Below are 13375 nucleotides of genomic sequence, written 5' to 3' on the forward strand. Positions count from 1 at the left end.
ACGAAGGCCTGATTAAGCTGGCTCCTGTGCTAAACTGACTCCTCTCCCCCACACCCAGTACACTCAAGATGGCTCCTGTGCTGACTCCTCTCCCCCACACCCAGTACACTCAAGATGGCTCCTGTGCTGACTCCTCTCCCCCACACCCAGTACACTCAAGCTGGCTCCTGTGCTGACTCCCCTCCCCCACACCCAGTACACTCAAGCTGGCTCCTGTGCTGACTCCCCTCCCCCACACCCAGTACACTCAAGCCGGCTCCTGTGCTGACTCCTCTCCCCCACACCCAGTACACTCAAGCTGGCTCCTGTGCTAAACTGACTCCCCTCCCCCACACCCAGTACACTCAAGCTGGCTCCTGTGCTGACTCCCCTCCCCCAACTCTGTACACTCAAGATGGCTCCTGTGCTGACTCCCCTCCCCCACACCCAGTACACTCAAGCTGGCTCCTGTGCTGACTCCCCTCCCCCAACTCTGTACACTCAAGCTGGCTCCTGTGCTGACTCCCCTCCCCCACACCCAGTACACTCAAGCCGGCTCCTGTGCTGACTCCCCTCCCCCAACTCTGTACACTCAAGATGGCTCCTGTGCTGACTCCCCTCCCCCACACCCAGTACACTCAAGCCGGCTCCTGTGCTGACTCCCCTCCCCCAACTCTGTACAACTTTGGCAACCCTAGGCAGAAAACGTAACAAAATCAGCCAAATGTTTGGGCCTGTTAAAGGGTGTTGGTCAGATGTAGAACCACCAAACCTTACAGCCACGTTGGGGGAGCAGGGGAGGTGATGTAGCTTGAGTTTGGTGATGCTGGGCACTACGGTTTACCCAACCCTAACCCTAGGCAAAAAAACAGCGAATGGGTGGGTCAGGGAAGGACAGGAAGCAGCTACAGTTTTGAAACTTCACACACAGGTGCACTGGACTGTCCAGATGCAGTGATTTTAAAACCGGACCCGTAGCTTTAATCCCTGGTCTTTTATAGCACAAAGGTCACAAAGGTCACCGTCTGGAAGGCCATGAATGGTGCACATGATTTTGCTCTCCCGTAGGCAGGGAAAGGAAGGGGCTAAAGACTTGAAACTTGCCACGAATGTTGGCTGGAGGGAGGGGAACAAACAGGTACAAATTCTGACCTGTACCTCAAGATCCTGACTTTTTATGGTTATTTAAAGAAATTGAGGTAGTCGTAAAAATCAGTAGGAAGGGAAGGAGCTAGAAATCTGAAAACTCACTAATGTGCACAGCTGACTGTACCTAACAACATATATAAAAAATAGAGTTGTACATTAAAGTGCAGAATTTTTATACCAGTTTGAAAAACAGGACAACAAGTTTGCATGCTTGTCTGGGTTCAGGCCTCCATGGCCAAGGAAAACAAGAAGCTAGAGGGCCTAAAAGGGTCTGAAATACACAACACACCTTCCCAAAGACCCAGCAAGGGTGTGTGTGAAGTTTGAAAGCCCCAGCCTCTTCCTGTTCCTAACCATTGCCCCTCGTCCTCATTATCTGACACTTCAACGAGCTAGTAATGCAGAATTGCTACGTCAGCAGTCACTGAAATCAGCATGCCACCTTGGAGTTTGGCCTACTAGCTGCTTGCTGAGTTTTGTGACTGTCAAGGTTGTGGTTCCAAAACGGCCACTCAAAACGGCTGCCGAAGGTCCTCTGACCACCTTGGAACCTAAGAGGATATTCACAGGTTACTAAGATTAGAACAGATTTGTGTATGGTAATGAAACCCAGTGTGCAGCATCAGTGCATGGCCTGGTCCCCCTCCATCAACTTTGGCAACCCTAGGCCCTACAGTTCTGGAATGGCAGCCCAAAACGTAACAAAATCAGCCGAATGTTTGGGCCTGTTAAAGGGTGTCAGTCAGCTGTAGAACCACCAAACCTTACAGCCACATTGGGGGAGCAGGGGAGGTGATGTAGCTTGAGTTTGGTGATGCTGGGCACTACGGTTTACCCAACCCTAACCCTAGGCAAAAAAACAGCGAATGGGTGGGTCAGGGAGGGGCAGGAAGCAGCTACAGTTTTGAAACTTCACACACAGGTGCACTGGACTGTCCAGATGCAGTGATTTTAAAACCGGACCTGTAGCTTTAATCCCTGGTCTTTTATAGCACAAAGGTCACAAAGGTCACCGTCTGGAAGGCCATGAATGGTGCACATGATTTTGCTCTCCCCTAGGCAGGGAAAGGAAGGGGCTAAAGACTTGAAACTTGCCACGAATGTTGGCTGGAGGGAGGGGAACAACCAGTTTAAAATTCAGACCTGTACCTCAATATCCTGACTTTTTATGGTTATTTAAAGAAACTGAGGTAGTCGTAAAAATAAGTAGGAAGGGAAGGAGCTAGAAATCTGAAATCTCACTCATGTGAACAGCTGACTGTCCCTAACAACATATATAAAAAATAAAAATAAAGTGCAGAATTTTTATACCAGTTTGAAAAACAGGACATTAAGTTTGTATGCTTCTCTGGGTTCAGGCCTTCATGGACAAGGAAAACAAGAAGCTAGAGGTTTGAAACTCGACACAGACGTTTTCTGGTGTGTCTCGTGTGTCTCGATGATAAGCTTTGTAGCTGTGTCCATGGACTTTATATGACAATTTCAAAAAATGGAGATGGACGGGGGATTTGTAGATATCAATTGCACAATTCAGATCAACACAAAACAGATTGCTGTGTTTTCTCTGAAATCCCGGCACCATCAAATTAAGCATTTTGCAGTTTCCATCCATTCTTTTAGGAGGGTGAGAGCTAGAAACAGTCACCTGGGGGCTAAGTGCCTTGCTGGGGGACACAATGGTAGTAAGTGGGGTTTGAACTTGTGATTTTGTGATCTTTTTATACAGCTAAATTTTCTCAAAAGTGAGGTTGAAGAATTTTCACACACATCCAGTTTGAGGGCACCACATCTGCAGAGATTTTTGAAGAAGCCAGATAATATGCCTTAGCAGATAGTATACCTTTGTAAATCAGCTAGTAGGATACAGAGTGGGCTATGTGGCTTTAGCAAGGCTCTGAGACTATTAAATCAAAAATAATATATATCCCTGGTGGCGTTTTACCTGGAGTTTAAAAGGAGATGAGTGATCTTAACACTTCCATGTCTCACTCTCATCAGAGATTAAATCAAAAGATGTAATAATTTCCTTGCAAAACTTCACTTTGAATACTGTCCAGGTTTGGTAAACCTACCTCAACATTTTCAAGCAAATATTTGTTTAAATATTGTTTTTTTTTCAGGATAATCAGTACTTTTACATTTCTGAATTTTCATTTTCCTACCATATCACATTTTGGGTAGCATTTATTCAGACAGAGGCATTTGTCTATTTCACATCTACTGCCCCAGCCTGAGCTGACTCCCCTCCCCCACACTCAGTACAGCAGGAGCCGGCTTCCCTCTCAAGCTGGCTCCCCTCCCCCACACTCAGGACGGTTCGCGCATGCTCAGTACAACTCCCCCACCAACCTTGATCGACAATTAAGGAATTAGAACCGGTGGAAGAATCAAATCGCGAGGGTGAAGTGTGGATATTTTTCATCAGCAATGAAGGGTTTACAAAGAAGGAAAGAAGTTTTACGGATTCCCCATCAGAAATGTAAAGCCGGATATGCAAAAGCCCAGGTAAGATCTTTGGTTTTAATGACTTGTTTTGAGGTAAAATTTGATTATGATTTATACTTGTTCCTTTTAAGTACAAATTACGCGGTCTGTCACATTTTCATAATTAATAATAAAAGAAATGTCCATGGTGCCATTTTTAAATATCTCCGAACATGTGGCATATGCTGCACACTGTTCACTGTCCGTCTGTATATTATATAGTCATATATTATATATTATATATTATATGTTTCATCCGCGGTTTCACCGTTAAATTCATAAAGAGATTTCCAAGACGTGGCCGCGACATTTTAACTTCTACACGTGTTGCATCGTCATGTTGTTTTGGTGATCGGTAAACGTGTTTCGCATGTTGTTAATTACATTTATTGCATTTTAATGACCTTTTAATTCCGTCGTCATGTGATTCGTTTTATTTACAGCGAGAGAGAGGAGAATTGATGCTTGGTTTTACATTTTAAACCCCCTCGTTTCCCAGCGTATTCCTGGGCTTTTAAAAAGCTGTACTTGTAGATCCGAGTCTGATTCTGTGGAAAAGCGAGATTTCTGTCCCGTTGTTAGGATGAAAATGGAGAAATTACGGTGCACCGAGTTTGTATTTAAGTCTATTTTACATATTTTTTTTTTTACATTAGATTCTGGATGTAAATTGACTGTATGGCTATCCACGCATCAATAAAGTTACTCCACAGACAAATTAACAGGGATATAAAACATATACATATATAGTATATTAATATAGTTAAATCCTCTGTAAATATTTCCTCATTGAGACTTTTATAATAGCCTTCAAAAGTTGTTAATCAGACTATAAAATGGCATGATCGCTTTTACTTTTCTCTTAATGTAAAAGTTAATGAAACACTCTGAAATACATAATTTATTTGCTGAGTGAATAAAAAAAAAATGATATTTCCATTTTCCATCTGCCCTGCAGTTAATGTCTGCTGTGGCAGACTTGTCTCACGATCTGGACAGCCACAGCAGATCCCACAAAGACCACCTTTCATCAGGTATGTTACCTTGAATTGCAATCTAAAAACAAGACATCATATGTTCCAAGACTAAGGTTCCACTGTAGTTATTTCTGCTTTTGTTAGATGGAGAGGAACAGCCTGTACTGGACAATACTAAACTCCCTGTTGGGAGTCAAAAGAAGACCACAACTAAAAGAGGTAAATGGCTCCATTTTCCTGAATGCTGTCTATATGGACTATAATGTGCAGATAAAGCATTATTGTCTAGTGATTACATTAGAGGGTTGCAGGTTCTTATAAAAGTGTTACTACTAGACAGGTCTGGAATTCTTTGTGATTCACCTTTGCATCTCTGCATGCTCTAGGTTCAGACCAAACACAGCATGGCACTGCATCCATTGTTGGGGCGGCAACAGTTGCATTGCAAATCTCGCCTCGCAAGCCTCTTTAGACACAAAAGCGGGCATTCAAACAAAGATGGAGGAGAGGTTGATTATACCAGTTTTTATCTGAATCTTCTTACCGTGAGGAAGGCAGTCTGCAGGATGTTTAGTTATAAAACTCCTTATTGTTTAATACAGTAGTGTTATAAAAACATCATGTATTAGGGTCATATTGGTGGTACTTTTTGCATTGAGTTTACATCACTGTGCACGACCCCAATACATTGTTTTTTATAACACTACTGTATTTCAATTAACAAACTGAAAAGTAGATTTATATGCATCACATGCTATTTCTACACAGCCAACGATAAGCAACGTTCACGGTCAAAATACCTGGCAGACCGACAGCATCAGGCATGTCCTTCCTTGCGGTGGTGCGGCTATTATCAACTTCCAATCACTGCTATAATCACCCTCTCCTCCATCTTGGTTTAAGAACACATTGATGCATTGTTTCTTAAATGTTCGTGTAAATACATCAAAATGCAAACATGTCACCGTGTGTTGTGCTGCAGTGTTTCACAATGACAATCTCTACACTTTCAATTCTCTCTATTCTTCATCTTCCTCATAGCTGTCCTTCCTCTTTGCTAATGTTCTGCACCTCCTGGATCACAATCTGCCGAATTTTAAAAAATTTTCTTTAGCATTTTCTTCATTAATCAGCCCCTCAAGAGATTTTTCCATCTGCTTTACACTCTCCCTGTTTGTGAGTAGATTTCCACAGTTCTCCTCCTCACCCTGACCTACTGCAGATATTTCCCATCTTAGGCCCTCTACTTTTCCTGTGGGCAGTGGTGGCCTAGTGGTTAAGGAAGCGCCCCCGTAATCAGAAGGTTGCCAGTTCGAATCCTGATCCGCCAAAGTGCCACTGAGGTGCCACTGAGCAAACCACCGTCCCCTCACACTGCTCACTCAGGGTGATGGTTAAATGTAGAGGACAAATTTCACTGTGTGCACTGTGTGCTGTGCTGCTGTGTATCACATGTGACAATCACTTCACTTTCAACTTAGCCAAACATTACAGATCCTTTTCTCCCTCCATTGTCTCCAACATGCAGTGTGGGTATGTATTGTAGTTATGCATGTCTGAGCTCTTCCCTTCACCCACCTCTCCTTTCCCTACTGATCATCTCCAAATTCAAATTTTATTTGTCACATACATAGTCATACACGGTATGATATGCAGTGAAATGCTTTTTGTGACTGCTACAGATCACAGTATTGCAAATACTGCAAGTATACAATGAAAACCAAATATTACACTTTTACGTCTTTAACATAAAATATGTGTAACTGGTAGGGTGAAGGTGTGCAAATGAGTGAAAGACAATGTTTAAAAAAAGCAGTAAAGTAAAAAGCGCAAAGATTTTGTGTAAAGTGATTTGTGCAAAGTGTCCAGAGTGATTGGAGGTGAAAGTGCTGGAGTTCTATGTAGTGTTGTGGTTGAAGCTCGGACAGCCTGCGGGAAGAAGCTCCTCCTCATTCTCTCTGTGTTGGACTTCAGGGAGCGAAAGCGCTTCCCTGATCGCAGCAGAGAGAAGAGTCCATTGTTGGGGTGGGTGAGGTCCTTCACTATCTTCCTGGCCCTGGTACAGCACGGTTTGCTGTAGATAGATTGAAGGTCAGGGAGCTTGGTACAGATGATGCGTTCAGCTGATGGAACCACCCTCTGTAGGGCTTGCCTGTCCTTCATGGTGCTGTTCCCGAACCAGATTGAGATATTTCCCGTCAGGATGCTCTCTATGGTGCAGGAGTAGAAGTTCCTGAGCACCTTGGAGGGCAGTCTAAAGTCTCTCAGGCATCTGAGGTTGCCGGGCTGGGCCTTTTTCACGACGGTGTTGATGTGACAGGACCATGACAGGTCCTGCGTGATGTTAACTCCGAGGTAACGGAAGCTGTCCACTCTCTCCACTGGGCTCCTGTTGATGACAGGGGTCTGGCAGGTCCTCTCCTGCTTTGTACTGAAGTCCACTATTAACTCCTTTGTCTTGCTGACGTTCAGGTGAAGATTGTTCCTCTGGCACCAGTTCTACAGATTTCCAACCTCCTCCAGGTAGGCTGTCTCGTCGTTGTCAGAGATCAGGTACCACGACAGTGTCGTCAGCAAACTTGATGATGGTGGTGGAGTTAGTAGTGGCTGTACAGTCATGGGTGTACAGGGAGTACAGCAGGGGGTCAAAACACAGCCCTGGGGGGCTCCAGTGCTGAGGGTGATGGAGGCTGAGACATGTCCACCCATCCTTACTGCCTGTGGTCTCCCGGTTAAGAAGTTGGAGATCCACTGACAGAGAGATGAGCTGAGTCCCAGGTGCTCCAGCTTGGTGGTGAGTGTGGAAGGGATTATTGTGTTAAATGCTGAACTGTAGTCAATGAAGAGCATTTTAACATAATTTCCCTTCCGAGTGTCCAGGTGGGTGAGTGCAGTATGGAGGAGATGTGATATGGCGTCATCCGTGGACCGGTTGGGACGGTATGCAACTGTAGCGGGTCGAGTGTATCTGGTAGTGAAGAAATGATGAAGTCTCTGACCAGCCGTTCAAAGATCTTCATCACTACTGAGGTGAGGGATACAGGGCGGTAGTCGTTGAGGGAGGCAGGATGGGTTTTCTTGGGGACCGGAACAATGATGGACTCCTTGAAGCATGTGGGGATCACCGACTGAGATCGAGAGAGGTTGAATATCTCTGTAAACACTCTGAGGATTCTCCCCGAGATGCCGTCTGGTCCTGCTGCCTTCCGGGTGTTCACTCTCTTGAAGGCTCTCCTCACATCATGCTCGGTGATGACGAACGCGTTCTCGGTGCTGGCAGTGTCCTCCCGTCTGCAGCTGTTGGAGCCGCTAGCCGTAGCATCGCTAGCGCCTTTAGCTGCAGCCTCGAAGCGAGCATAGAACGTATTTAGCTCGTCTGCCAGAGACACGGCCGCGTTCGTCGTACCGGATGTTGGTGCTTTATAGTCCGTTATTGTCCGTAGTCCCCGCCACAGGCTCCTAGAGTCACTCTGTTCCAGTTGTGACTCCAGTTTCTTCCCGTAGCGCTGCTTCGCCTCCTTCACCGCTTTCCTGACACTGTATGACGCAGCCTTGTATGGTTCCATGTCCCCGGAAGTGAGCCCCGCGTTATAGGCCGCGGTGCGAGATTTCAGAGCGTCGCGGATGGTTTTATCCACCCACGGCTTCTGGTTGGGAAACGTTCTGACGATCGTTTTCTGAACGGTGTCGTCCGTTAGTTTCCCAATGAAACTCACAACCGCTTCCGCAACTCACTGATGTTTCCGGAACTACTCTGGAACATGTCCCAGTCTGCGTCCTCCAGTGCGTCCTGAAGAGCGGCCACCGATTGGTCCGTCCAGCGTGCCACCTCCCTCTGAACCGGAACTTCCTGTTTGAGCCTTTATTTGTATTTATGCATGATCTCCTTGTACTCGTGTATTATCTGCAGTTCTCTGACTAACCCACTTTACTCATTCCACCACCATGTTTCCTTTCTTGTGTCTAGATGTTCCACCAAGCACTTCTCTAGCTGTCTACATCACCACTTCTGCAGTAGTTGTTCAACTGTCTGGTAACTGTTCCCTGCCACCCAGTCTTCCTTCTTTTATCTCCACCACCTGATCTTTGGCTCTGTGTCCACTGACCACATCCTCCTTGATGTCCAGACTCATCCCACAAAACACCATCCTATGCTGTTGCAACACTCTCCCCTGTCACTAGATTAGTCTCCAATCTCTTTCAAACTGCTCACCCATCTCACACCCAACTTGTGGGGCATAATAATAATATTAATCACACCTTCAGTGTCCTTCTTTAAGCTCATCACTGTGACAGTTTTCACCCCAGAACAGTCTTAACATTCTGTACTGTGTGAATGAAGTGCCAAATCAGTTTATTCAAGTACTAATAGAATACTGTAAAAATGTTTTCATTAGTGATAACTTTACTGCTAACTGCTCTTTATAGAAGAAAGTTCTCTAACTTCTCTCTTATTTATAGGTGCTCCAACATTAAAAAGAGTGTGGACTGACCAGGAGAGGACGAAACATGGACAAATTTATCAGACTAATGAGGGTGCCAGCGAAAAATGACTGCCAGACGTGTATCGAAAAAGAGTCTCCAGTCCTCAAAGCTCGTTCATGGAAAGGCGTGAAATACTTCGTTCATAACGAAATTCTGAGAGCTAAGAAGAAACTTGACATTTAAGCTCAGAATTTCTGAGAGCCGTCCCGTCATTCTTTTCTGTTGTTTTTCTCAGTTTCTTTGTTTTATACGTGTGACCATTGGAGAGTATAGACTGTTCTTCACTGAAAAATGTATTTTTATTGACAAGGTTTAAGTGTTCAGTGTGGTGGTAAGTTCTGGTGTTTGGGAGATGTTTTATTAAAATGAGCGTGAACATAATATTACAAATTGTCGCATTTTCATTAGTATAATGTGTTGTGGTGGTGGCCTGGCAGGTAAGGAAGCAGACCAGTCATGGCTTGTTGTGTCATCGTGTGTTGTGCTGCAGTGTGTCACAATGACAATCACTATAATTGAAGGCAAGCATTGAGCACAAATCAAAAGATGTCACAAGGATGGAATGGGTCAACCTTACATCAATATCAAAGTTGTCAAAGCAAGTAGGTTTCCTTGGGTTAAACTCTTTAAAATAGAAACATCTCAAAAATACATGTTTAGCACAGGTGGAATATTAATGTTTATAATAATGTGATAATTTCCCATTTGGTTATTACTACTACTAGCTTTTGTAATTACAGATATGATAAATCATATTTAATAATGGATTTTGGATTCTTGTTTAAGTACTAAATAGACTATGGGCTTACTTAAGTGACTATTTTTAGTGGGCAAATACATTAGAGTGTTTTATCATCATATTTTTACTCTAAAATCAAGCTTAAATTATTGTTGGCAAAATAAATAAATAAATAAAAATCGGTCCTCACATCGTTGGTTTAAAACTTTTTCTAAAAATTGTGTTTTAATTAGTTCTAAAGGGGTGTATTGAATAAATGTGCCACCTAGTGTCCAGAATGATTAGTTTTGTTTCCCTGTGTCATGTAGAACTGGTGGTCCTCACTTTGTGAGTGGATTTACTCGGACCTCACTATGTAGCATGTACAAGAATGTGTGTGTGTGTGTGTGTGTGCGTGAAACATCAGGTGTAAGGCACACAGAAGAAAGATCAGAGGTGAGGGACAGAAGTGTGGTGCTTCTACTGCCAGGTGGAGAGGAAACTCGTACCTTCAGGAGGAGGCTGCTCTGCTGAACCGTTCACGTTGGGTGAAGAAACGTGATGAGGTGGAATCTGAGGGAGGAAGGAGCATTAAGATGGGAGGAGCCTAACCATCTCAAATTACAACATTTGTACATGGTGAGGGCCGTGACAGCAGCTGGGGCAACATCTCTCCCAAAGTCCATTTATAACCGATCAATAGGTGGTTACATACATCAGCAGGAAAGCAGCTCTGAAATGTGTTTCTCGGCACCCTGAGAAACCCAGAGGGCTTCAAATGATGCTGCAGACATCAGGTCGGCGTTCATAATGGGTTGTTAAAAAGCTCCTAATAGCATGGACAGGCCATACTGAGAGCAGACGGGTCGTACAGCAGGAGCATTTTCACAGGCATGTGTGTCTCAGTGTATCAGTGTGTGGGCAGAAGAATCTGCAGCAGTATTTTCATAGCCCTGCTCCAGAGTCAACCTGAAGGCGGGCTGGTAGTAGCCTAGTGAAAAACGCACTCGCCTGCGAACCAGAAGACAACAAAGTCACAGGTTCAAACCCCACTTACTACCATTGTGTCCCTGAGCAAGACCTGTAACCCTGAGTGTCACCACTGGGACTGTGTCTGTCACTACTGATTGTAAGTCGCTCTGGATAAGAGCGTGTGATAAATGCTGTAAATGTAAGAATGCACAAGTGTGTGAAAATGCAGTCGAGCTGCACCACAGTACCACTTTCCCTGTGCTATGTGTCTGTGGGGATCCTTCCTTCGCTCTTGCAACTAAACTAGAAGTGAAAAGATATTTCCGTAATTGTGTCAATGATGCAATCTGGCCTAAAATTGAGGCTGCCCTTCAAAAAAGGCTCAGATACACTGAAGCATTCATCAGAGCTGCTCTAGAAAAACACCACAGGACTCATTCACTGCACTGTTCTAAATACAGGATAATAGTAAAGCCCACTTCACCAGCAAGAAAGAACTCTAACCCACACATTCCATCAGAGGACACAGACTAATTGCGTATGGAGAGGAAAAAAAGGAGCATTAAGCATTCAGGCCAAGTTGAAAAATAAGTTGAAAATGACTGCTGCAGAAGTATTTGCTCTAGAAAAAATTAGCAACAAATCCACTGTTTCCCCATCCCCAGTTCTACCCATGTCCAGGATGTAACAATCAGCTTCATATTAACCTTCAGCCACCAGCAGATCTGCATGGTCACTCTGACTGGGCTGTGGCCATGCAGCCCTATACACAGCAATCTGAGTCTTCTGACACCTTTCTATGTTTTTTTTAATAATATTTTTTTTTCTCAAATTGGTGTAGTATTGTGTATGTCTGTATATATAACCGTATTATTATTCATATTTTCATATCAAGATATGTGGGCGCACCTACATATCAACCATAGATAGGTGTGTTTATACACACTAGGAGTAGTGGGTGGGTGCCAAACCCTGCAAGTTTTGGAGGGTCAGGTTGTCAGCCAGTATGTAACTAAGTGTGTTATCCAGAATGTAGAATGGAACATTCCACTATAAACCCAACTAAAGAATTTGTTTCATTCTTCAATAACATAAAAGCATCTTTCAGCTTATGTTGTTATAGAGGACCATGCCTGGCAACTTTAGAGGTGTTTGTGTGCCAGTTTGGTCACATGACCACATGGCTTTTTGTAATTTAACATGACAGGGAGTAATCCATAGTACCCAGGACATCCCTGATCCTCCCCATCCTATTACACACACGCTTTCATTCCCTTACTGTCTGATTATCCCCATCAGAAAATAAAGACTTTTTTCCCCAGAATGTTCCCTGGTCACCGTGGTGGCCATCTTACCTTGAAGTTGCGTGTGCTGCGGGGGCTGGTGGGGGAGAAGCTGGAAGACTTTGTGGATTTGGGCGTGGACATCTGGCTGCTTGGGATGCCATTCACTATAAAGGCAAAGCAGCAGTCAGTTGCTGACCACAGCACAGCTGCTGGACACTGATGCATCAAAATCCCACAACAGCAGATGTCCCTCTACCCTGCCTGAGAAGAATTTGGTGCCGGCATAACACTGACTGCACTTCGCAGTGCTCATTCTCACTGGATCACTTTTATTTGACCACTGGTGGATTCGGACCTAAGAAGCTCTATCCACGTCTGGAGCCAGCAGATAAAGATTAGATGCTACGCAAGATGCCAAGGGCTATAAACAGAGCACTGGCTGTCTGGCTGGCAGAGAGGACAGGAAGGACCATGAGATCCAAGGATCCGTATGGCTGTGGTACTTCCAGGCTTTACAATCCTGGAACTTCCAGGATTAACAGTTAGGATAGTATTCTGAATAGTGAGACATACTGTTGCGGCGCAGTGCATGGAAGACACGTTTGCACAATCAACAAGGGTTTAATAAAAAAAATAAAAAAACATGACATTCAGGATACAAGAGAGATGGAAAACCTGGCCTGGAGTGTCAGGAACCATTCGGGCCAAGACACATTAGTATCTAGAAGAATTTACCTGGGGACTTGACTGGTGACTGGCTGCTGGTTGAATAGTGGCCCGGAGCTCGTCGTGCTGGGAGAAAAGATAGCAAGAAGAAGAATTTCCACAATATTGTCGTACCATTTGTGCCACTAGTTTTCCCACTCAGCTGAGTTTCCTTTTTAAAGATTTAAATTTATTTTATACTGATTTTATATGGGGCGAGTGGGCTTTCGCACATGGCCATTTACAGTTTAACAGTCTCAGTTAACAGTTTAATGTCCAATCAGTGAACATTTCTGGACCAGTTTCAAGATCCCTGTGGTCCATAAGGGCGCATTGGACTTAACAGAAAGATTTGGTATTTTACCAAGAACCATTGCACCCCTAGTGTATATGTGTGTGTCTAGGTACAGCTTCACACCTGTCCCAGGAGACTTGCTGCGGCGAGATGATCCTGGGCTCTTGGGTGCAGCAGTGTGTGCAACAGGAGCGGAGGAGCGGGTGTAAGACGACTTCAGCACCCGACACTCTGTAACCCCAACAACAAGAGTTCTTCATACAGAGGTCATACAGAAAACAAACATGGCAGGATGAGATTTACCACGTTTTCCTGTAGTCAGTTA

General features: G+C 44.4%; 1 protein-coding gene across 3 annotated transcripts in view; it reads right to left on the reverse strand.

Moving 5' to 3' along the window:
* dclk2a (doublecortin-like kinase 2a) overlaps nucleotides 1-13375 on the reverse strand; it is a 31648-nt gene that overhangs the window by 7689 nt on the left and 10584 nt on the right. For all 3 annotated transcript variants that reach the window (XM_028977221.1, XM_028977220.1, XM_028977222.1), the window contains exons 4-7: nucleotides 13174-13281; nucleotides 12786-12842; nucleotides 12120-12214; nucleotides 10302-10365 (exon numbers count right to left, since the gene is read on the reverse strand). In XM_028977221.1, the coding sequence (XP_028833054.1) occupies nucleotides 10302-10365; nucleotides 12120-12214; nucleotides 12786-12842; nucleotides 13174-13281 (324 nt within the window). The remainder of the gene's footprint in view (nucleotides 1-10301; nucleotides 10366-12119; nucleotides 12215-12785; nucleotides 12843-13173; nucleotides 13282-13375) is intronic.

This window comes from Denticeps clupeoides, chromosome 4, assembly GCF_900700375.1.
Source record: "Denticeps clupeoides chromosome 4, fDenClu1.1, whole genome shotgun sequence".
NCBI lineage: Eukaryota > Metazoa > Chordata > Actinopteri > Clupeiformes > Denticipitidae > Denticeps > Denticeps clupeoides.